This window comes from Dromiciops gliroides, chromosome 4, assembly GCF_019393635.1.
Source record: "Dromiciops gliroides isolate mDroGli1 chromosome 4, mDroGli1.pri, whole genome shotgun sequence".
In the NCBI taxonomy this organism is placed as follows: Eukaryota; Metazoa; Chordata; class Mammalia; order Microbiotheria; family Microbiotheriidae; genus Dromiciops; species Dromiciops gliroides.
Genome location: NC_057864.1, coordinates 309,576,945 through 309,603,376, shown reverse-complemented (window position 1 = coordinate 309,603,376; position 26,432 = coordinate 309,576,945). Strand labels below are relative to the sequence as shown.

Here is a 26,432-nt window from a genome sequence, read left to right as displayed (position 1 = left end):
GTTCCTGGGTTTGTCTTGGCGAGTAGACTCCCAAGTATTTTATATTATCTACCGTTACTTTAAATGGAATTTCTCTTTCTATCTCTTGCTGCTGGACTTTGTTGGTCATGTATAGAAATGCTGATGATTTATGTGGATTTATTTTATATCCTGCTACTTTGCTGAAGTTGTTAATTGTTTCAAGTAATTTTTGAATTGATTCTCTAGAATTCTTTAAGTATACCATCATATCATCTGCAAAGAGTGATAGTTTTGTTTCCTCCTTGCCTATTCTAATTCCTTTAATTCCTTTCTCTTCTCTGATTGCTAAAGCTAACATTTCTAGTACAATATTAAATAATAGGGGTGATAATGGACATCCCCATTTCACCCCTGATCTTATTGGGAAGGCCTCTAATTTATCTCCATTGCATATAATACTTGCTGATGGCTTTAGGTAGATACTGTTTATTATTTTAAGGAAAGCTCCACCTATTCCTAAATTCTCTAGTGTTTTTATTCGGAATGGGTGTTGTATTTTGTCAAAAGCTTTCTCTGCATCTATTGAGATAATCAGATGATTTTGGTTGGTTTTCATATTGATGTGGTTGATTATGTTAGAAGTTTTCCTAATGTTGAACCAGCCCTGCATTCCTGATATAAATCCCACCTGGTCATAGTGTATTATCTTGGTGATCACTTGCTGTAATCTCCTTGCTACTATCTTATTTAAGATTTTAGCATCAATATTCATTAGGGAAATTGGTCTATAATTTTCTTTCTCTGTTTTTGCTTTGCCTGGTTTTGGTATCACCACCATATTTGTGTCATAAAATGAATTTGGTAGAACTCCTTCTTCAGCTATTTTTCCAAATAATTTGTATAATATTGGAATTAATTGTTCTTTAAATGTTTGGTAAAATTCACCTGTGAACCCATCTGGCCCTGGGGATTTTTTCTTAGGGAGTTCATTAATGGCTTGTTCAATTTCTTTTTCTAATATGGGTTTATTTAAGGATTTTATTACCTCTTCAGTTAACCTGGGCAGTTTATATTTTTGCAAATATTCATCCATTTCATTTAGATTGTCAAATTTATTGGCATACAGTTGGGCAAAATAATTCCTAATTATTGATTTAATTTCTACTTCATTGGTGATAACATCACTCTTTTCATTTTTGATACTGGTAATTTGGTTTTCTTTCTTTTTTTTATCAAATTAACCAATATTTTATCTATTTTATTGGTTTTTTTATAAAACCAGCTCTTAGTTTTATTGATTTAATTCTATAGTTTTTTTGCTTTCAGTCTTATTAATTTCTCCTTTAATTTTCAGCATCTCTAGTTTAGTATCTAATTGGAGATTTCTAATTTATTCTTTTTCTAGCTTTTTAAGTTGTATGGCCCAATTCATTAATCTCTTTCTCTTTTTTTATTCTTTTTTTTTTTTTTTTGCAGGGCAGTTAAGTGACTTGCCCAGGGTTACGTAGCTAGTAAGTGTTAAGTGTCTGAGGCTGGATTTGAACTCAGGTTCTCCTGAATCCAGGGCCGTTGCTCTAACCACTGTGCCACCTAGCTGCCCCTCTTTTTTATTCATGTAAGCATTTAGAGCTATAAATTTTCCCCTAAGTACTGCTTTGGCTGCATCCCATAGTTTTTGGGATGTTGTCTCATTATTGTCATTCTCTTGGACATAGTTATTGATTGTTTCTATGATTTGTTGTTTGGCCCATTCATTCTTTAGAATGAAATTATTTAGTTTCCAATTGATTTTCATTCTACTTTTCCCTGGCTCTTCCTTACATGTAATTTTTATTGCATCATGATCTGAGAAGGATGCATTTACTATTTCTGCCTTTCTACATTTGACTATGATGTTTTTGTGCCCTAATACATGGTCAGTTTTTGAAAATGTGCCATGTACTGCTAAGAAAAAGGTATATTCCTTTCTATCCCCATTCAATTTTCTCCAGACATCTATCATGTCTAACTTTTCTAGTAATCTGTTCACCTCTTTCACTTCTTTCTTATTTATTTTTTGGCTAGATTTATCTAATTCTGAGAGGGGGAGATTCAGATCCCCCACTAGTATAGTATTACTGTCTAATTCCTCTTGTAACTCATTTAACTTCTCCTCTAAGAATTTGGATGCTATACCACTTGGCGCATACATATTTATTATTGATATTCCTTCATTATCTATAGTACCTTTTAGCAAGATGTAATTTCCTTTCTTATCTCTTTTAATGAGATCTATTTTTGCCTGCGCTTTGTCTGAGATAAGGATTGCTACTCCTGCTTTTTTTACTTTAGCTAAAGCATAATATATTCTGCCCCAGCCTTTTACCTTTACTCTGTGTGTATCTCTCTGCTTCAAATGTGTTTCTTGTAGGATTCTGGTTTTTAATCCACTCTGCAATTCACTTCCGTTTTATAGCAGAGTTCATCCCATTCACATTCACAGTTATTATTACTGTCTATTCCCCTCCATTCTATTTACCCCCTTTGTACTTCCCCCCCTTCTTTCACCCTATTCCTCCTCACCGATGTTTTACTTCTTACCCCTGCCTCCCCCAATCTGCCCTCCCTTTTTATCACCCCCCTCTCTTTTCTTTACCGTTTTCTCCCTTGCTTTTGTCCTCCCTTCTATCAGTACCCCCCTTTCCCTTCCCCTTTTGATTCCCTAAAGAATGAGTTAAGTTTCTTTATCCCAATGAACGTATATGTTATTCCCTCTTTGAATCAAATCTAATGAGAATAGGGTTGAAACAATATTCACCCCTTCTTTCTTTCCCTCTATTGTAATAGGTTTTTTTCACCTCTTCATATGATATAATTCATCCCCTTCCACCTCCCCTTTCCTCTCCTCCCCATAGACTCCCTTTTTAACCCCTTAAATTTTTTTTGTATCATCACATCAAAGACAATTTATATTTATACCCTCTGTGTAAAGTCCTTCTCTCTGCCCAAATACATTTACAGTTCATAAGAGTTATGAGTATTATCTTCCCATGTAGGGATGTAAACAGTTTAACCTAATAGGGTAACCTTTTTTTTTTTCTCCCCCTCTGTTTACCTTTTTAAACTTCTCTTGAATCTTGTATGTTGAGATCAAATTTTCTATTCAGTTCTGGTCTTTTCACCAGGAAAGATTGAAAGTCCCCAATGTCATTAAATGTCCATCTTTTCCCCTGAAAGAAAATGCACATTTTTGCTGGGTAATAGATTCTTGGCTGCAATCCAAGCTCCTTTGCCTTCCGGAATATCATATTCCAAGCCTTGCGGTCCTTTAATGTTGAAGCTGCCAGGTCCTGAGCAATCCTGACTGTGGCTCCATGATATTTAAATTGCTTCTTTCTGACTGCTTGGAGCATTTTCTCCTTCACCTGATAATTCTGGAATTTGGCTACAATATTCCTTGGAGTTTTCCTTTTGGGGTGTCTTTCAGGAGGTGATCGGTGGATTCTTTCAATGCTGATTTTATCCTCTGATTCTATGATATCAGGGCAGTTCTCCTTAATAATTTCCTGGAATATGGTGTCTAGATTCTTTTTCTGGTCATGGCTTTCAGGCAGTCCAATGATTCTCAGATTGTCTCTCCTGGATCTGTTTTCCAGATCAGTTGTCTTTCCAATGAGGTATTTCACATTTTCTTCTATTTTTTCATTCTTTTGATTCTGCTTGAGTGATTCCTGGTATCTCATGGATTCCTTATCTTCCAACTGTCCAATTTTAATTTTTAAGGCATTGTTTTCTTCAGTGAGATTATGCACCTTTTTTTTCCATTTGTCCAGATGAATTTTTTAAGGAATTGTTTTCTGCAGTCAATCTTTGTGCTTCCTTTTCCAAGCTGCTGATTCTTTTTTCATAGTTTTCTTGTTTTGCTTTCATTTTTCTCCCCATTTTTTCTTCCACCTCTCTCAGTTGATTTTTGAAATCCTTTTTGAGCTCTTCCAGGAAGGCTTTTTGTTCTTGAGACCAATTCACCTTCCCTCATGAGGCTTCACATGTAGGCAATTTGAGGGTATTGTCCTCATCTGAGTTTGTGTTTGCTTCTTCCCTATTGATACAGAAGCTCTCAATGGAGAGGGCTCTTTTTTGCTTCTTACTCATTATTGCAGCTTATTTATTTATTTTTTAAGTTGAGGTCTGCTCTGGGGGCACCAGGGTCCCTGTTTTGGGCTTCTTATGCAGGGGTATAGGTGCTGTGTGACCGGCTTTTTACTCTGAGGCCTTTAGAGTGTGTGCAGTTCGCCCCCCTGCACTTCCTGTCTAAGTGCGCTACGTTAGTGTGCCTGGTTGCGCCTATCCTGTTCGTGGCCCTACAGCTGGCAACTTTCCCTCTTGGCTGGTGCAGGTAGGTTTTTCCACTGTCCTTCTTGGCCACCAGATTTCTGAGCCAGGTTCCAGGGGCCTCAGTTGTTCGGCTGTGGCCCGCAGCTCTTGCTGACTTGGCCCGACCCCCTCGGCGCTGGGCTGCTGCCCTGCGCTGGGTCTCCCTTTTGCCCAAGTCAGACCAACCTTTTCCTGAAGTCTTCTAAATTATCTCTGGTTGGAAAACTGTGTCTCTCTGTCTCTTTGCAGGTTCTGTAGTTTCAGAATCTGTCCAGAGGCTTGATTTAATGTTCTTTTTGAGGGAACAGAAGGAGAGCTCAGGCAGCTTGCTGATTCCTCTCCGCCATCTTGGCAGAGTAAAATTTCTTAAACCTAATCTGTGGAGTTTCTCATTGCTTACTGTCTTTGACTTCAATATTATTCATTTCACTAGCCATCAAATTACAGAAGATTTCCATAAAGGCTTGACTTTTTTTTTTCTTTAAACCAATGCTTACTTCTTATGGCATAGCTAATTAAGGCTTGACTTTATGTAACAGTTCAGTCCTACAGTTATTTACTGTCAGAAATGAGCTTAGGGGGCAGCTAGGTGGCACAGTGGATAAAGCACTGGCCCTGGATTCAGAAAGACCTGATTTCAGATCTGGCCTCAGATACTTGACACTTGCTACCTGTGTGGCCTTGGGCAAATCACTTGACCCTCATTGCCCCACAAAAAAATAAGTAAAAATTGGGACAGTTAGGTGGCACAGTGGATAGAGCACCGACCCTGGATTCAGGAGGACCTGAGTTCAAATATGGCCTCAGATACTTGACACTTACTAGCTGTGACCCTGGGCAAGTAAGTCACTTAACCCCAATTGCCTCATCAAAAAAAAAAATTAAATTAAAATTAAAATAAAAAAAGAAATGAACTTAGTTTTATTAAAGTTTTTAGAGCTAATTTGAGAGAATTTGATTTTTTTTTATTTAAAAAAAAAATTTTTTTTTTTAGTGAGGCAATTGGGGTTAAGTGACTTGCCCAGGGTCACACAGCTAGTAAGTGTTAAGTGTCTGAGGCCGAATTTGAACTCAGGTACTCCTGACTCCAGGGCCAGTGCTCTATCCACTGTGCTATCTAGCTGCCCCGAGAATTTGATTTAAAAAAATTTTTTTAACGAAATTAAGTACCAGCAGTACTAGTACCTTTCAGTATGCAAAGAATAGAAAAGACAATTGTATATGAATCTGTGAATTACCATGGCATTTTATGGTACATGCCTAGTGAGTGGTACTGAGTGTAAATGTCAGAATTGAGAAGAATGAGTGATTGATCACTTTGGACTGAAGTTGTCAGAGATGAATTTATAGAGGCAGTAGAATTTCATACCAGTACATGCAAAACAACCATTTGAAAATCAATCATTCTAACTAATAGTGACTCTGAAAGAGAATGTAAAAGGAAAACCAGGAAAGGTAGTTGACTTGTTTCTTTTATGTGAAGAGATTTCAGGCTTTATTTGTTTAAAAAAAAACACATCAAAAAGTCATGAGTTTATGTGGGGTGACAATTAAGTGTTATTTTTTTTTTTAAACAGACATACCACAACTTATGTATTCACACAGTTGTTGACTTTCAGGTTAGTCACGTTGTGAATCTATACGATTTTTCCAGAGATGTTACCATTGCTTAAAACATTTTTGTAATTCTAGATTTACCTTCAGAACTAGCCTGTGAATCACCCAAAAAAGTCAGTCTTGTGTTGTTGTAGCCATACTTCAGTTTTGCTTTCACATTCTTTAGACTTGGCATACTATATCTTTTGGTGGTTTATAAAAATCAAGTCCACTCTCCAAGTATTCAGGTTTGCAACATGGGAAACTAGTTGAAAGAATTTGCTTCAGCCTGAAAGACAATTCCAAAAGAAGAGTACTAAAGTTGCTGGTGCAAGGACAGTGTAATTGGGACAAGCATGCAGCTTTACAAGAGGATGACTTTGAAGGATATAGCACTCATTTCAGTGTCTTAATATCTATGTTTATTAAAAAACACTTTTCTTTATAGTGGTAAACTCTAGTTTTAATTGAATCAAATTATGTTAATGTTATCTTCATTTTTCATTGTAGATTGAAGAAGGTATTGTTGTAATGGAAGATGACTCTCCAGTAGAGGCTGTTAGTACCCCTAGTACGCCCCGAAATCTTGCGGCATGGAAAATCAGTATCCCATATGTCGACTTTTTTGATGATCCCTCTTCTGCTGACAGGAAGGAGAAAAAAGAGAGAATTCCCGTATTTTGTATTGATGTTGAGAGGAATGATAGGAGAGCAGGTGAGAACTGTTTTTAAAAATAAATAACATTCCTTAAAAGCTAAGTGGAATTGTTCTACATCTTCTGCCATTTATAAGGCATTAATGGGCATTGTGCCAGTTGTAATAGATATTGATCCATGGTTAAAAAAAAATACAGTAGTGCCTTTAGTTCCAGAATGAAAAAATTTGATAGAATAGTGTAGAATCTTATCTGTCTTCTTTGTCAGTTATTATTGTTGTTGTTGTTGTTGTTGTTGTTGTTGTTGTTTTGCAGGGCAATGAGGGTTAAGTGACTTGCCCAGGGTCACACAGCTAGTAAGTGTCAAGTGTCTAAGGTCAGATTTGAACTCAGGTCCTCCTGAATCCAGGGCCAGTGCTTTATCCACTGTGCCACCTAGCTGCCCAGTCATTATTTTTTGAACCCAGAGCCAACTGAATAACTAATACTTTTTTAGCATTTTATAAGACTGTAGTTATTCTTTTTTTTAAAAGTTTATTATCATCATTAACAAATATACTTATCTAGCATATGTCATACTTAGATCGTGTACAGTATTTGATTTAGAAGACATTCCTGTCCACAAACTGGAGTGTAATTATAATTGACAGGACATAGTCAAATACTTACTTTTTTTTTTTTTAAAGCTTACCTGTTTTGCTCTGTATTTTCTTTTTGATTGTTTCAGGTCTGGTCTGATAGATGCTGAGGGTGAACAGCAACCACAGCAGGATAAGCAACTACCGCCTCGTACTTGTTCCAAGAATTGGGGTAGTCATTGTAAACAAGAGTACTTCAGAATCATGCAAGTTTTGGGTAAGGGAGAGCAGGAGGAGAGCAAGATTGAGATCAGGGAGACTACTTTTCATTCTACAGGCATATGTTTACCTGGTTTTCTCAAAAGCTGTTGTTGGCAGAGAGTGAAATGTGAAGATCAGGAAGGAAGGATCCCCAGGGTAGCTGGCGCTTGCCTTTTGACAATAACCAAAATCTATATCAGTCCTGCACAGTCCTGCAGTACATGCCTGAGGCAGTGCTGTTCAATTTTGCTGTTGTTGCTGTTCTCCCTCAGCATTTTCTCAAGTGCATGTTCTGAGTCATTGAAAATGCCGCAGCTGATTCCCTCTAGGAACATAACTACTTGCTTCTGTTTTTCTGCAGCTTCTGTAGGTTAAAATGTAAAGAGCTGAGAGGGATTGGAAATCGAGACAGGCCTTAGTTAGCATTTGGATTCTGCTCCTTCATATGCATAACACTTAAAATATAGTTCCCACTATTGCTTACCATGCTTTTTGAGAAGTTATGTAAAACTTTTTACTCTTCAGTTATGAATCTTTACCATTAGAATTTTACATAAGATGTAAGAATTTATTTCCTTTGGTAAAAACAGTTTTGAATTATTATATTTAATAATCATATCAAAGAAATTAATTAAATTAAATGATTGTTCACATTGTTATTTATACTTTTGATGATTTTAGCTTTCATACCTTTTATTTTTAAAGAATAACAAAAGTTAAAGCAATACAATTTAGACTTTTGAAGAACTAGTATGCTTTTTTATTTTATTTTTTTCCAGCAGTATATAGCAAGCTTTATTGCTAAACTCGTGCTATATTTCTTGTAAATAGAGTTCTGGGTAACTACAACTTTATATTTTTAAAAAAACCAACCTAACCTTAGGGTTATTCCTAGGTGGACTATCACTTAAAACATCTATTATCAATTTAAATAGTTTCTAGCAAATTAAAACCTGAACTAAATATCTTAAAGCTTGTCCATAACTTTGGTGAACAATAATAATAGCTAGCCTTTATATGACACTTTAAGGTTTCCAGGCACTTTTCAAAAATTATTTTATCCTCTCAGCTACCTGGGGAGCCTGGGAGGTTGGTGCTATTATTATCCCCATTCTAAAGATGAGGAAATTGAGGAACATAGGTTAACTGATTTGCTCAGGGTTATACAGTTAGTACCCATCTAAGGTAGGATTTGAATTCCTGATTATAGGTCCAATATGCTACCTGGTGACCTCCAGGACTACTGATACTTGCTTTTTATTCAGTCCAGTCATTTTGTTTGGAGGAACATTTTTTGACTTAACTCTAAATCTTTATAATAAGTATAGTATATGATATGTTTCTACTATAACAAAATGCCTCGAGAGAAAACTTGATGAGCTGAAAAAGCACTTTAGACTAGGTATCAGAAGACAAGTCCTGCCATTAACTCACCTTATGCAAGTCACTTAGCTTGAGTGGGCCACAATTTCCTCATCTCTGAAATGAGCTGGTTGGATGTTATGACTTCAGAGATTCTCATTTGCCACTATATTATATGATTCTCAATATCTTGATATCTCAAGCACCATTAAAACTTATGAAATCTCTAAATGTGATATCCCCTTATAGAGCTACATTTGAAAATCTAAATTATACAATTCCTTAAGGTCTCTTCCAGCACTGTAGTTTTGTAATAGAAAATGTATGTATTTATAATATAAACCTCAAGGATTGATTAGTTTATCAGTATCTGAATTATTTTAAATACACTTATAGTTGAAGGCATATATGTAATAGGGTAAAAAGAATAACTTTTTCAAGAATTTGGGCTGCCTTTTCCTTGATCATGTATTTGTTGTCTTAAAGCCACTGCTTTTATTTCACACTTTTTCAGGAAGCAGAAAATGATTTTATTGTTTAATGTTTATATACTTTTCAGTTGGTCATGAACCTGAGCATTGGTCTGTTTATCGAAGATACCTCGAATTCTATGTTCTTGAATCAAAACTAACAGAATTTCATGGTATGTTATCCATTTTTTCATTTCAAGTCTTTATTCCTGATAATTTTGGGGTATGATATTTATAACTTTACATAACTCTGACTTGTTTTAAAGAAGAAAAAATGTGATACTATGGTAAAACTATAAACTATATCACTGTATATGTATATACATAGATATACACAAATATATTTACTATTTTCAGCGAGCATTTTGACAGATATGGCTTTTTAATATTTACACCAAAACAAAAATTATGTATTTGGATTTTATTGTTGCATGTACCTTTTGGGTGTGGTAGTGACAAATAGACCTAGGAAGAAACCAGCAAAGAAAAGCACTTTTTTTTTAATGTTCATGTAAGAGTTAGGAAAAATCTCTGAAGGAAAGTAGATTGAAAGTCTTGTGGCAGTGACTATGGTTGAATTTTCAGTAGGCTGTCTTCTACTTCCTTGTATGGTTCTCTGTGCCTCGAGGATACCACCTTCTCCTCTCTGCCATTCAGATTCCTTTCTTTTGAGGTTTAGCTCAAGTGCTCTCACCTTTCTAGATAGCCTCAACTGAAGTAGTTCTCTCTCCTTCTTGTATGCTTCTAGAGTACTTGACTGAGAATTGGTAAGGTTCTCAAAGAGTTTCAAGACCTCACCCTATAGCCACCAAATTGGACTGAGCTACTGACTCAAGTAGGGCTCCCTTTGTTCCTGACAACTTTAATATTCTCCCCCCTCATTTTAGCCTCTTCAAGTCCCAGCTACCCCTTTACAAGAATCCTTTTCAGATGTCCCTTAATGATTGTCTTATTGTCTGTTGATTGTCTTAGTATAGTGTCTAGCATACCATAGATGCTTAATAAATGTTTATTTGCTATTATTGACATAACCATTTACTTAATAATAAAAGAAATGATATTATGGATACTAATATAGTAAAGCAAATGCATTATACTTAGTTCCTGTTCATTTTAATGACTTAATTGAGACTTGACTTTTATTGATTTCTCTTGAAAATTTTCAGTGCCCTCAATTTCCCCTATCAAATCCAAAATCCTTTTTAATTATATTTTTGTGGGGTTTTTTTTTTTGGTTTTTGATCCTTTTTAATTATAACAGTTTCTAAAGTTTATAAGATTTCTCATTTTCTTTGGTTTCACCTGCTTTAGTCTTAAGATAATATATGCAGATCAGGTGAGATACCAATCATGCTTTGAGCTCTGAAGTCTTTAGCACAGTCTTTTGGTGCCCTTGAAACTTAATTTCTTTAGTTTTTAGTAGATGAGCTATTTTTTATGTCTCTTTATAACATTAAATTATTGCCATACAAATGTAGCATCATTTTACCTTGCTGACAAATAGTTCATAGTCCTTCCATCCTCACCACACGTTGTTTTCTGTCCAGAAATGGCCATATTCCATCTGAAAGCTGAGTTTCTTCACACAGCAGTATCTTTTAAAGAAAGTTCTTTTTCTACTTGTTTTAGTTATCAAAGTTTCATCTCATAGTGGTATCTTACATCCTTTGACAAGCTAAATCTCTTCCTTTACAAAAAACTTATTTATTATCCTTTTCATTACCAAACTGCTCTATTTATCTTAAAAGAACATTGCACCAAGGGCAGCTAGGTGGTGCAATGGATAAAGCACCAGCTCTGGATTTAGGAGGACCTGAGTTCAAATTTGACCTCAGATACTTGACACTTACTAGCTCTGTGACCCTGGGCAAGTCACTTAACCCTTGTTGTCTACAAAAAAAAAAAAAAGAATATTGTACCTTAAATCTGGAATTCACTCCCTCCTCACTTCCATGCCTTTGAATCCTTTGTTTCCTGAAAAGTTCTATTTATCACTACCTTCAACATGAAACATTTCCTAACCCCCCAGCTGCTGGTGACCTCCTCTCCCACTAACATTTATTTTGTATAGATTTATTGATGTATATATAATATCCTGAGAAAGTGAAAGCTCCTTCAGGTCTGGAGCTATTTTGCTTTTTTCTTTGTATTCCCAGTGACCAACACATAGTTAGGTGCTTAATATTGCTTGTTGATTAATCTTGTAAAAACCAAACAAAATACTTAATAGTTACATAGAAGTTGAATTAGCTACAGCTTCTTTGAAGAAAAGTGCTACATAAATGTAAAGTGTTATTATATATATGGACTTTCTGTAGTCAAATATTTGTAAGTTACTTTTTTTTTTTGGTGGGGCTATGGGGGTTGTGACTTGCCCAGGGTCACACAGCTAGTAAGTGTCAAATGTCTGAGGCTGGATTTGAACTCAGGTACTCCTGAATCCAGGGCCGGTGCTCTACCTATTGCGCCACCTAGCTGCCCCTGTAAGTTACTTTTAAATAAAAATGCAAAATAGTGATAAAAATCCTTAATAAATGCTAATTTCAGGTACCTTTCCTGATGCTCAGCTTCCTTCCAAGAGGATCATTGGCCCTAAAAACTATGAATTCTTAAAGTCAAAGAGGGAAGAGTTTCAGGAATATCTTCAGGTATATTATTATCCTCTATATTTTCCTAAGAATTGAAAATAAATAGAATAACTTGTTTATGTGTTATCAACTTAGTAATGAACAATGATTAACCAATAATTTATTGCTTTTTATTTTTTAAAACTTTATTAGCTTTGATATAGTAAAAATTTATTTTGCCTGTTTTCATATTCCCTTCTTAACTTTTTATTTTTATAAATCAGTCTTTCATGAATTGTTGCTGATATATATAGTCCAAGTATTTTGGGTTCAAAATGTTTTATGCTGTATCACTTGGTTGTTATTTTGTCTGTGAAAATTTTCTCATATTTAATTTTTCATTTCTTAAGGTATTGTGATAATCTATTTTGTTTGTATGCCAAAATTTGGTCAGCCATTCCCCAATAATTGGATGCATAGGTTGTTTCCAAAGGGAGAGGGAGGGAAGAAAAGAGAACAACCTTAAAGAGATTTATATGGTTCTGTAATTTCACATGTGAGAGGGAACTTAGAAAAATCATCTAGTCCAAATCTGTTTGTTTTATTGGCAAAAAAATTGAAGCCCAGAGGGATGAAATGACTTGCTTCAGGTAACACAACTAGGAGAGCATAGAGAAGGGGATGGGGCTTATTTATTTCTAGCTTGGGGTAATATATTTCTGAAATAAAAAGTTTAATTTTTGCAACCAAAAACAAAACCTTTCCTGGCTAAATACAATGTTATGGATGAAAAAGTGGAGTTTTAATGTAATAGAGGATTTCCTTGTATTCCTTGATTAAAGTACACACATTAGTAAAATTTTTTTTTTTAAGTGAGGCAATTGGGGTTAAGTGACTTGCTGAGGGTTACACAGCTAGTAAGTGTTAAGTGTCTTGAGGCCAGATTTGAACTCAGGTACTCCTGACTCCAGGGCCGGTGGTCTATCCACTGTGCCACCTAGCTGCCCCAGTAGATATTTATAAATGCAAATACAGGCAAGAGAAATCTAGAAAGGTAAATACATTTGAGCAATTAGAAGAAAACATACATAGAAGAAATGTCTGCATTCTAGTAAAGGATGAAGACTTAAGTATCCCCTCAGAACCCTAATGTTTAATGGAGTAAATAAGGCAGAGGCCATATGAGTAGTTTTGTTATAGTTTGATTTCAAGAAGGGATGATCCAGCCATTTTTTGTTTTTGTTTTTGGTTTTTTTTGCGGGGCAATGGGGGTTAAGTGACTTGCCCAGGGTCACACAGCTAGTAAGTGTCAAGTGTCTGAGGCCGGATTTGAACTCAGGTACTCCTGAATCCAGGGCCAGTGCTTAATCCACTGCGCCACCTAGCTGCCCCCGATCCAGCCATTTTTTGAAAACAGTGATCTCACTATCTTCTAGTGGCCCATTATACTTTTAGAAAGCTCTGATTCTAAGGAAATGTTTCCTTCTGTTAAGCTAAAGTCTTCCTCTCTACAGTGTCTGACATAGCTCCTACTTCTGCATTCTTGTACCTGTACAAGTCCTAGCCTTCTTTCACATGAGAGCCTCTCAGATACTTGAGGATAGTGATCATCTTCCTCCTGTTTTCTCTTCTTCAGTCTAAATATCCCCAGGTCGTTTACCGAAATCTCAGGTGGAATGTATGATTCCAGCTCCACTCTCCATGTTGGTTTGATTTCCTCCGGATACATTTTGGCTTGTCTGTATCTTTAAAAACGTTCATCAGCAAATATTGACAAGTCATCTAATATGACTACTCTGTGCAAGTACCTGTGCTGGGTGCTAGGGGTTCATCTGCCAAAGTGAAGCAGTCCTTATCCTCAAGAAGTTTTATTGTGCTGGGGTAAAACAGCATGCTCACAGATAAGTCAGGGTTACATATTTCCAAAAAATGCACAGTGATAATTGGGAGAATGTGAAGGAACAGGAAAGATCTGAAGGAAATAGAGGTTGAGCTAAATCTTAAAGGGCATTAGGGGTGTTGTAAGGTAGAGGTAAGGAAAGCCATCCAGAAAGTCATCCAGAAAGTCACAGAATGGTCGTGGTGTATGTAGAGAGATTGTACTGTCTTACCACATTTCACTCTGTCTCCTATTCAGAAGAGTCTATGGACAGCAGTGTTAGACACTGCAGAGACATCAAGAAGTAGGAGAACTGAAAAAAAATCCATGGGATCCATTGGATTTAGTAATAGAGAAATTGATCATTGTTGACTTTGTTGAGAACAATTTCATTGAAGTAATAGGGATGGAAGCCAAATTGCAAGGGAGTGAGAAAGTGGAGGCATTGAGTGTAGTTAGCTTTTTCTAGGAGTTTGACTGTGAAAGGTATATGAGATAAGACCATAGCTTGAGGAGATCCTAGAGTGAAGGAAGGAAGTTGTTGTTTTTAAAGGATTTTGGCATATCTAAAGATGGTGGTGAAGGAGCCCGTTGAAAAGGAAAGATTGAAGGGGTTCAAATCAAGAGCACAAAAGAATTGACAGTGGTAAGAAGAACTAGAAAGAGGTAGCACATTTTTTGAGACTGAAGCAAAGGAGGAGAACATTTAGAAGTGATTTGAAAAGTGTAATTCAGGAGGAGAGAGAGAGAGGGAGCTGTTAATCATGGTCTCATTTTTTTTCTTTTTTCCAGTGAAGGCCTTCTGAGAAAGGGATTTGGGTATAGGGGTTTGAGAAATGAAGGTTTTCTACTAGCTGCTGTGATGAGTGTAATAATGTAGAACTGAGTCTGCTATTCCACATGTGGTCTGACTACAGCTGAAGATGGAAGTATTATTCTTTTCCTCCTGATGGGAAAGATATGCCCTTCTTAATGTCATCTAAGATTGTGTTAGCTCTCTTAACAGCCTTGTGACGTTTTGGATTCATGTTAAGCTTGTTAGTCCTACTAACTACCCAGACTTTCTTTGAATCAATAATGTACCAGTCACCTTTCCCTAACCTATAATTGTGAAATTGATTTTTGGGGAATTAATATATAAGAGTTGGGGGGGGCAGGGTAATGAGGATTAAGTGACTTGCCCAGGGTCACACAGCTAGTAAGTGTCAAGTGTCTGAATCCAAATTTGAACTCAGGTCCTCCTGAATCCAGGGCTGGTGTTCTATCCACTGTGCCACCTAGCTGCCCCCAATATATAAGATTTTTATATCACGCTCTGTTACATTTCATCTCATTAAATTTAGTTTATTGTTCTAGCCTACAAAAATTTGGTGGGTCCTGACCTCACCTTGTTTATTAGCTGTCTTTTTTAGGTTTTTGTAATTATCAGCTAATTATTTAAGTGTGTTATTGACATCTACTTAGGAGTAAGAGATAAAAATGTGAAATGGCAAGGAATCAAGGATAGAGCAACTCCTAGAGTATTCTTCCCGAGTCCTTCTTCCACAGTGATTTCTTAGGATTGTAGATTTAGATCTGCAAAAGACTTAAAGGTTTTCTAGTCTAGCCCCCTTTTTATAGATAAAGAAACTGAGGCCAGTGAGATTAAATGATTTGAATGAGTTCATACAGATTATAAAAGCACAGCCAGCATTCAGACTTGGGTAACTTTATACCACATTCATCATTTTTTTTTCTTTTTTCTCCTTCCTTCCTTCCTTCCTCCCTCTTTTCCCTCCCTCCCTCCCAGGGCAATGAGGGTTAAGTGACTTGCCCAAGGTCACACAGCTAGTAAGTGTCAAGTGTCTGAGTCCGGATTTGAACTCAGGTCCTCCTGAATCCAGGGCTGTTGCTTTATCCACTGTGCCTCCTAGCTGCCTCATAGATTTTTTTATAAGCTTGATATTCCACCACCTCCAGTGATATTACATATTTCATATCCCTTAGGACTTTGAACATCTAAAGGCCCCCATTCTTGTCTTTAACATCCATTTCTAGCTGCAATTCCTTTAGAGCTTAAGTACTCTTCTCCTTCTCCTTCTCCTTCTCCTTCTCCTTCTCCTTCTCCTTCTCCTTCTCCTTCTCCTTCTCCTTCTCCTTCTCCTTCTCCTTCTCCTTCTCCTTCTCCTTCTCCTTCTCCTTCTCCTTCTCCTTCTCCTTCTCCTTCTCCTTCTCCTTCTCCTTCTCCTCCTCCTCCTCCTCCTCTTCCTCCTCCTCCTTCTCCTTCTCCTCCTGCTGCTGCTCCTCCTCCTGCTGCTGCTCCTCCTCCTTCTCCTCCTTCTCCTTCCTTCTCCTCCTCCGTTTGTTTGTTTACTTATTTATTTTGGTGTCCTAGTATTATTATTATTTTTTTTTTAGTGAGGCAATTGGGGTTAAAGTGACTTGCCCAGGGTCACACAGCTAGTAAGTGTTAAGTGTCTGAGGCTGGATTTGAACTCAGGTACTCCTGACTCCAGGGCCAGTGCTCTATCCACTGCGCCACCTAGCTGCCCCCTAGTATTATTCTTAAAGGACTATACCACATTTCCTAATATGCGTTCCTGCCTTTTTCTTCTGTGCTTTTTTTTTTAGTCATCTAAGTTGTTGAGTTCTTTGTGCATTCCCAGTACTCACTTTAAACAGTTTCCTCTTTTCTTCCTCATTGGACTCTGCATTTGTTTCATTAGGATTTCATTCTTGAATTTCCCTTTCATCCTTCTTGGATCAATTTCCTCAGCCTTGTTTTAGGCTATAAACTCCTATACATCATTTCTTTGAATTCCTTGAAACTTATTTTTCCCAAATATGTGTTATGCATTGGGCTATATCCAGTTTTATTTTTTCTCCTTTAGTGTCAGTTCTAAGATACTTTCTTTAAAGGTTCCTATTATTTCTACTTTAACCTTGTTGGTTAGAATCAAGTCCATTTTAGTTGTTATTTCCTCAACCTATTTTTGGAGGGAGGGCACATGGGGGAATAAAGAAAGCTTGTATAAACCTGTGATTTCCTCACTGTGGAGAATTACCTAGTAAGGCCACTTACTTCACTGATATAAACCAACAGATCTGTTGTTCAGTTGTAGAGCATTGTCTGGGGGCATTGAGGGATTAAACGACTTGTCCGTAAACACATCTGACATAGGACAGAGGCAGGACTAAACATAATCAGGTCTTCCTTACTCCAAGGTTGGCCCTCTACCCATTGCACCATGGTGGCTCTCCCCTTTGAATAATACAATTATCAATAAAGCAAAATAAAACACAGAACCCCTCTACAAACTTCTCTGATTAGTTAGAGAGCTCCAGCAGATTTCTGTAGAATTAAAGGCCTTTATCAGTATTATGCTTCTCTTCTCTGTTAGGCATTTGATTTATTTGCTTCCTTCTGGTCAGGTGTATGTAGTGTACTTCAGGGATATGGCTTGCTTCTGTCTGTCCTCACCCTGAGCCTTATCTAAATGCCCTTTACCATATATCTCTCCTCTTGTTCCTTTAGTCCTCATATGAGTGTGTTCTCAATAATGATACTCCAACACCTTTTCTTGTAAACTCTTAAATAGCTATATTTCCATCACAATTTCCATCCCATCAGGTGTTAGTGATTCTCATCAAAATCATATCTACCCACAGACACTCCGGACAAGTCACTTAACCTCTGCCTTAGTTTTCTCAACTGTAAGATGGGGATAATAATAACACCTATCAGGGTTGTTATGAGGATCATATGAGATATTTGTAAAGCGCTTGGTGCCTGGAACATAGTAGGTACTCTATAAATGTTAGCTATGATGAATGATAAGGAGGAGGTCACTTGGACTTCTTGCATGGCAATCGATAATTCATCAGATCAAAGATTTAGTTGAAAGGGACTTTAGTGGCTACTTAGCAAATCTGTCCAATTTTACAAATGAGGAAACTGATTCTTGTTATTACCCCGACTTTGAGCATTTTTTCTAGACTTCTGAAGATGGGGTTTTATTGCTCTCTTCTTTGCTATCATCTTTAGTAGTTACCTCTTTTCTTCATATGTTGTATCTGCTTTTCTTTCTAGTAGCTGGTTTCCAGTTATATCTGAATTCATATCCAGCTTCTGAAAGTCATGACCTTGGGCATTTTGGTTCACTTGTTTATTTTAAAAATGTGGATAGCACTTGTACTGCCTACTCAAGTCTAAAATAATGTTTCCTTTTATTTGCTTACATTTTGAAGATGAAATTATCATTAGGCAAGCCAAAAGGTTAATCCTTCTGCTTTAGGCAGTGACTGAGTTCAAGTAGATATTCAGATAATTGAAGTGCCATTTTTCCTTCCCCATTATTACTATAACTTGCCTTTCTTTCCAGCTTTGTGATCTGTTTCCTGAGCTTTTGTTTCCCTTTTCATGACATAGAAAGTAGAGGAAATGACATGGGGAACTACTATTCTCGACCTGATTCAGAACAAGGAGGAATTGTTGCTGAAATAGAAATAATAGGAGCTTTAGAAGTCACTCCAATTTAAAATGTGTATTACAAAAGAAGAAATCCAGGCATAGTATAACCTGTACCTTAATTTAGGGAGGGCAGATTTTCAAGTTTTCTTTTAAAAAAAAGAAAAATGGGGACTGCTAGGTGGCTCAGTGGATAGAATACCAGCCCTTGAGTCAGGAAGGACCAAAGTTCAAATTTGGCCTCAGACTAGTTATGTGACCTTGGGCAAGTCACTTAACTGAGATTATTCTCCTCCCCCCCCCCCAAAGAAAAAAAGAAGAAAGAAAATGGTTAAGTATGATCTCCTTGAAAAAGGAAGGTGGAAAATGGTAGAAAAGGACAAATATCCTGATTCCCCCCTTTCCTCAAAAACAGGGGGGATGGTAGTAAAGATTGGTGTCTCTAAATTTTAGGCCAGTTAGCTTGAATTGTGATCTTGAACAAATCACTTAATCTCTCTTTGTTCAAGGTACTTCTCTCAAGCTGTAAATTTTCAGAGAAGATACTTATATTTACAGAGTTTCCTTGCCTAGACATTCTTTAAACCAGTGAAATCACTGATCCAGTCTCTCTTCTACTTGTGGCTCCCAAACAGAAATTCTAGGCAAGACTGTTTGACATTGTTGCTTTTGAAATAGCTAACTTTTATTTTTACAAAACTATTCTCAGCTGAACTATCACTTTGTTGATGATCTGTTTCTTGCAGATTATCACCACTTGACATTTATGTAGCATTTTGTTTTTATAAAACCTTTTTAAGCTACTTTGATTTTTCTTCAAATGATCCAGAAAGATCAGGTGCTCTTGTTGTTCCCTTTTTGGGGGGGGGGCGGCAATGAGGGTTAAATGACTTGCCCAGGGTCACACAGCTAGTGTCAAGTGGCTGAGGCCGAATTTGAACTCAGGTCTTCCTGAATCCAGGGCCAGTGCTCTATCCACTGTGCCACCTTGCTGCAGAGGTTCCCATTTTCTTGGTGAAAACTGGAAACAGGTCCATTCCAGACTAATTGTGAGTTAGTAGTACAATAGAATAGAATCAGAACTTTTATCATTGGCATGGTACTAGCTTTCCCATGGCACTGAGGCAAACTGCTATTTTTTAAATATAGCCTGTGTCATTTTGAAATTTTTCTACAGTTTTTAAGAACTCAGTTGTGAATATTTGATTAGTTGATGTAATAGCTAAACTTCTTTTCTCTTTTTGGTTAATTCAAGAAACTTCTGCAACATCCAGAGTTGAGTAATAGCCAACTTCTGGCAGATTTTCTCTCTCCAAATGGTGGTGAGACACAGTTTCTGGATAAGATGCTGCCTGATGTAAATCTTGGTAAGTCAATTAAAAATCATTATGTGTCAGGATTAAAATAGATGGTCCAACTGATAAGCAATTAAGGGTTTTCTAAGTACTTTGAGGTTTTAGAAAAGACAATATTGATGTAATAGAAAGAGAGCTGATTTTTAAATCAGGAGAGTCATGGGTGCAAACACCACTTCAGACACTTATTAGTTCTGATGGTGGGCACGTCATGTAACCTCAGTCTCATATTTCTCATCAAAAAATGCTAACATTGTTACATTTACTACCTACTTCAAGGAGTTATAAGAAAAGTGCCTTATAAGCCTTTGAAGCAAGGTATGTCAATTATAGTAGTAGTAATAATTTAACCATTTAACTTGGACAAATATATTTAAACTTAGATTCTAATTATCTTCAAAACTCTATAGTGCATTTTATTCCTATGATTTAGAATTTGTGTAATCTGCCTGTCTACTTCTAGGTGCACTGCCAAATTTAAGATTAATACCAAACTTTAGGATTTCAAGGTGTGTATCATTTGGGTTCTGATTATGTCAGCGGTCTGTCCATATCAACCCTTATAAAAATTCAGATCATTTATGGTCTTATGTCTTCATTGTTCCTAATGTAAGTTAGTTGAGGAAATGATATTTTTTAGAGCTTTTCACCCATGGACATAGAGTTAATGATAAATAGTATTGGCCAAAATGCCTTCACTCTTTGGAATTTTTTTTCTATCCAGCCTAATAAAGGCTAGACTTATCATCAACCTTTGGTGAGTGCCTAGACTCAAATTTTTAGACTAGTTTAATTGTCAAATTGTTTAATTTTTTATTTTGATTTTTAAGGAATTCTTGTGTCCTAAAACCTAATGGCATTTGATGTAGTTTATAGTAAGTTAAATTCCACTTTATTTTTTTCTTGGTTTAGATTTATATTCTTAGTGGCATCTTGTTAGTTGGCCGCACTACTGTAAATGGATTTTACTTAAATAAATTGATCATTGGCTGTAAACACATTGATATAGAGTGCTCATGAGGTATTCTTTTTCTAGAAAATCTTTCCTGCTTTGAATCAGTATTTATCCTTGGTTTTGCTTTTCTTTAATGATTTTAAACTTTCAGGAAAAAAAAGTATTTGGATAAATAGAACTTAATTCTTGAGTTTCAGTATATCTTTATCAGATAATAGTTATAGAAACACTATTGCATAGTATTTATTCTGTGGTATGTAGGTTGCTGTATTTTAATGAGGTCTTTTTGAAAGATGAAATCATAAGAATAAGTTTCAAGTTTACCTTGCTTTTGGAAAGTCAACTAAGTTACCAATGGCAAGCCCTAAATAAAATCTGTCTCAACCAAAGGCCAGTTTATGACTAGAAAAATAATTTTTCTTTACTGGAGATTTATTGAATGCTTTATCTTCTAAACATGATATTTCAAGAAATAGTTTGGTGTTTGAATATTTGGAGGCCAATTTTAGATAGTGTTAAATCATTCCAGCTATAGCTATTAATTGAAATGCTCTGCTGTAGCCTTTCTAGCCAGTACCATGGAACCCAGCTGTATTGTTTTCTGGTCATGTTGAAGTGTACATAAACTGGATCAGGTTGTTTTAATTGAAAGCTATAGTTGGAACTATAGTTGGAGCTATAGTTGGAATTGCTATGTGTGTCCTAAGACATCACAAGTGTAGCATTGTAAAGCATCCAACTAAAGTACAACATATGAAATCCTGTTGGTAAAAGTTATGCTAGCTGCCTTCTTTAAATTTTGTATGAAGTTAGGAAATGGAATTAGTAACCCTTTTCCATGGGTAGTTTAGTTTTTAAAGGGAGGGAAAATAGCTTTCAGAATCTATCCTTTTCTTATAGCCCCAAGAATTTTAAAATACGACCAGGCTACAACATTCCTCTCTTCTTTATTTTTTATTTTATTATTATTATTTTTTTTGGTGAGGCAGTTGGGGTTAAGTGACTTGCACAGGGTTACACAGTTAGTAAGTGGTCAAGTGTCTGAGGCTGGATTTGAACTCAGGTCTTCCTGAATCCAGGGCCAGTGCTTTATCACTGTGCCACTTAGCTGCCCCATCTCTTTTCTTTAAACCTCAAAATCATGTCTTTACAATTACCATGTTTTCCATGATTCTCTTTTCTTTGGAAAAAAAGAGCCAGAAGTTTAAAACCCCCCACAAGAGTACCACTTATATTTCATTTATTTATCAAATATTTATTGACTATCTTCTATATGCAAGTGACTTTCAAGATAACTAAGGAATATAAGATATAGCCCTCGTCTTCAAGAATCTTATCAACTTATGGAGCTAATACATGTATATGCATGGTATATACAGGTACAGAAAGTTTTCTTTAAAAAGGGAAAGTTTTCAAAATTTATGAGTTTGATTAGGGAAAAGTCTTTTGGAGATTATAGTACTTGAGCTGATTCATAAATAGGATTTCAGAAGGTAGAAACAGTTTCGAAAGGGAAGTAGAAATGGAATGAGGAATAATACATGATATAGTACAATAAATACTGGATTTGGATTCAGGAGACCCCAGCTGTAACATATACCAACTTTATAACAATAGGCAAATCATTTATCTCTGAGTGTTAAGTTTCCTCATCTGCAAAATGTGCCAATTATATTTTTATCTCCCTTCCTGACAGGATTATAGTAAAGAATGCATTTTGCAAATCATAAAGCATCATGTGAGTTATTATTAGTACTAATATCATTTTGATGCACAAAAGAAAGCAATGTTTTATTTAATTTAAAATTTATATTAAAGGTGGTGTTAAGTGGAAATATGTTGAACAAAGTCAGGATTATAAGCATTATGGCTGATTGAAAACTACCTATTTAAAGAGGTGCTTAGTCTTAAGAATCATATAGATAGCTAGTATTCACTGACTGTCTGGAAAACATACATTTGCAGATTTGGTCCTTAAAATCAGAGTATGGGGACTTAAGTCTGATGGGAGACTAAGTGAAATAAATGAGATACACGGAGAGATCATGGGACAACTGGGTAAGTACTGTAAAATTAGAGTAGAAGCAGGAGAGGACCTCTTCTAACAGAGTCAAGTGCAAATGTTAAAGATTATTCAGGTACAGAAAGAAAAAAAAGAGATTGTTTATCAGAGGATGAAAGAATAATGTCTATGTAAGTTGAGAGGGAAGGAGCAGTGTTATGTATTATGTAGGGTCTTGCAAGAATGAAAAACATTAACGTGGCCATATCTTGAATGGTTATTAAAACAGAAGCAAATGCTTGTTTCATAAGCATTCAAGTTACGCAGTGCCCCTGACATATAACTGGAAGGTAAAGGATATGTGTATAGTGGTTGTGTGAGAGTTAAGGGCTTGGGGAAAAGTTTAAGGTTTTTGTGTTTCAGAAAGGAATTTTGTGTGTTCACAGACTTACCTAGCATCGAAATAGGATTTGTCAGACATGAGATTTGACCAGAAATTCCTGCACCCAAAAATAGATAAATAAATAGTGATAATAATTAGTCATTTCAGCTAGCATTTACGAGGTGCCTAGATTGTGCCAAGGTCTGTGCTGACCACTTAGCAAATATTCTCTCTTTTAGCCTCACAACAACCGTGAGAGGTAGGTGCTATTATTATAAAAAGCAAAGTATTTTTCACTTGAGGAACCGAGGCAAACAGAGGTAAAATGCCCACAGGTCACACATTTCATAAGTGTGAGGTCGAATTTGAACTCAGGTCTTCCTGACTCCAGGTCTAGCACTCTAACCACTTTGCCACCTAACTGCCTCTGAAATAAAATAATAGAGTAAGTTACATTTAAAGTTTGTAAATATTTCCTGGTTTTCTTTTTAGATTGTCATCTGCTTAAATGTATTTATTAATAACTGTGGTTAAAGAAAAAAATTCCTACAGCTTTAGAAATAATTTATGACTTCACAATGTAAATTTCCATTGAGAGTTAAGGATAAAATGAAACAATGACTTTATTTGATAAATGAAATTATCATTTCAAGCTGTTCACATGAGTAATAGCAATAAAGTACATAGTGTTACCAGGTAAGATTTAAGATGGCATGTTATGTTTTTGCATTTCAGGGAAAATTATAAAATCTGTCCCAGGAAAACTAATGAAAGAGGTGAGTGGCCATTATTCCTAAATATTTTTGTGACTAACAAGAGAATAGTGAATTACTTTGCTTCTCTTATTATTACTTTCTGCAGAAGGGCCAGCATTTGGAACCTTTCATCATGAATTTTATTAATTCTTGTGAATCTCCTAAGCCTAAACCAAGTAGGCCAGAACTAACAATACTCAGCCCAACTTCTGAAAACAACAAAAAGGTATAGTATGTTAAAAAAAGATTTTTGTCATCACTTTGGTTTTTGTCCAGTTTGAGTTGATGTTGCTAACAACATGCATAGGATAGGACTACATTAACAATGAACTTGATGGAGCCATGACCATTGCTTCCTTTAAATGAAGACCTCTTGTCACAGTACAAGGGATAGAATGGGGAAAATATTTATAGGTACAGTCAGTTATAGCATACCTGCTATAACATGACAAAGCACTGAGTTACACGAAATGACACAATAAAAACCATAGACTTGTGGGGAAAATGTGATTGGGGCATAGTGCATGAAAACTTTGTCAGTAACACACAAAAAAAGATTGGAACCTAATAAAAACAGTGACATAGTTTTATGTGTGTTAAATGGTTACAAAATACATAAATACTAATATTGTGTTTGCAAGCAAAAGAGAGAACTTGAAACTGAAAAACTTCTACAAAGACAACATTAATACATCTAGGATAAAAAGGGAAATGGTTAAATGGGGGAAAAAATCTTCTTATCAGATTTCTCTGGTAAGAGTTTGATGACCAAAATACACACACACATACACGCATGTACACATGCACCCAGTATACACATATGACTAATAGCCATTTTTTTTCCAGTAGATAAATGGTCAAAGGATATGTATGAACAAACAGTTCTTAAAAGAACTAAAAAGTATTCGCAACTACATGGAAAAAATACTCCAGATCACTAATAAGAGAAATGCAAATCAAAACAACTTGTTTTACCTGACACCTTGTAAAGTGGCAAAAATGTTAAAAAATGGCAGCAATCTTAGAGGGGTTGGGGAAGGATAGGCACACTAATACATTGTTGGTAGGGCTGGGAGATGGTACGACTATTTTGGAAGGCATTTTGGAATTATTTAAAAAAACAGACTAAAATGTCGAGAGGAACCATTGATAAGAAACAAGTTCCTATACATTCCAAAATATTTATAGTAGAGTGATAGCTAAGAATTAGAAACAAGGTTGATGCTAATCAGTTGTGGAATAACTAAAAGAAAATTGTGGTATATGAATAATGGAATATTAGTGTTCTGAAAGAAATGATGCTTGTGATGAATAGAGATGCATGGAAAGATCTAAAGGAATTGATTCAGGGTGAAGTAAGCAGAGCCAAGAAATAATATACATGGTAACTGCAACAATAGAAATGGAGAGAACAATGACACCAAAAAAATCAAAAGTAAATGTAACATAATTATAGGTCTTAAATTAGAGCTAGGAGGAGACACCCCCAACCTACCCCTCAGTGGAGATGGGAGATAGGAGATCCACAGGTGTTATACATTGCACATTTTTGGACTTTATTCATTTATTTATTTATTTATTTATTTATTTATTTGTGAGGCAATTGGGGTTAAGTGACTTGCCCAAGGTCACACAGCTAGTTAAGTGTCAAGCATCTGAGACCGGATTTGAACTCAGGTCCTCCTGAATCCAGGGTTGGTTCTTTATCCACTGCGCCACCTAGCTGCCCCTATTTTTGGACTTTATTAATGGGCCATTTCAGTTCTGACTATTTTTCCCTCTTTTTTTTTTCTCTCGAAAAAATACTATTTTTTATATGGTATGGCTCTCTCAGAGAGGAAAAGGTGGGGGAGATTCTTGGGAGAACCATGTTGATGTAAGAAACAGAAAATATCAATACAATTTTATTACAAAAAATAAATAAATACTACAACAAATAGTGGCTGATCTGTGGCCTTTTTCTGTGTGCTCTTTTTCCTGTGACCCAGGCTTCATTAGAAGGTGGGGCAAACAGTAGCTCCACTTGGAGACCATGGAGGAAAGGATTAGGGGTAGGGAGATAAGTGAAGCCCTTTTCCCCATACAGCTCCCTGTACATCAGAAGATATATGCTAAATATGGCAATTTTCCTTGAAAAAGGCCTAAAGTTTGCTTGTAGAAGTAGGTGTTGGAAGGGTTGCAACTTAATAAGTTATTGTGAAGTGATGCTGTTTTCTTCATTCTTTCTGTGAAAGAAATTGTACAAAAGCAAACTTGAAATTTGCCTTATGGTCAAAATGTTCCGTGTTATATCAGTAGTAGTAGAACAGATTCACATTTTTGAAACACACATAGCAGAACTGATTTTACTTTAAAATTTTTCTTGAGTGCAGTAAATCTTACATGCTGTATTTGTAGACAATAATTGTGGTTTTGGAGCATAGTTAATGTCCCTGGATGTTACGACGACCAGAAGTGTAGAGATGGGGAAATAGAGAAGTCTCACCTTGATTATAGATGCCAATTAAGATTTTTTTTTCTACCCAGTTTTCATTACTGCTCCCCTTAAACTTATTTCTCCTTCCCCTACTAACACAAAAATAATGTTGTATCTTCTTCATGCTCATTTTTACCTGCTTTCTCCTTTCCCCAATCCTTGGTTTGATAACCATCTTTTTTCTCATGTTGCCATTTTTCCTACAGTCCTTAGGCTTCTAGCTAGACCTTTCAGGAAACAAAATAACATTTTGCTAATAACACATACACACCAATAACACAAATCTTAAACAATAGTACAAATTTTTGTAAAACTTTCCCAGTCTTCTGTAACATTCCAGTACCACAAAGGATAAATATCAAAACTGTATCCTCCTT

At 36.0% G+C, this 26,432-nt stretch overlaps 1 protein-coding gene across 1 annotated transcript in view; it reads left to right on the top strand.

Moving 5' to 3' along the window:
- SNX14 (sorting nexin 14) overlaps positions 1-26,432 on the top strand; it is a 116,925-nt gene that overhangs the window by 67,721 nt on the left and 22,772 nt on the right. The window contains 6 exon segments of the mRNA XM_044003041.1: positions 6,421-6,625; positions 9,327-9,410; positions 11,785-11,885; positions 19,386-19,497; positions 23,560-23,600; positions 23,686-23,805. Coding sequence (XP_043858976.1) covers positions 6,421-6,625; positions 9,327-9,410; positions 11,785-11,885; positions 19,386-19,497; positions 23,560-23,600; positions 23,686-23,805 — 663 coding nt within the window.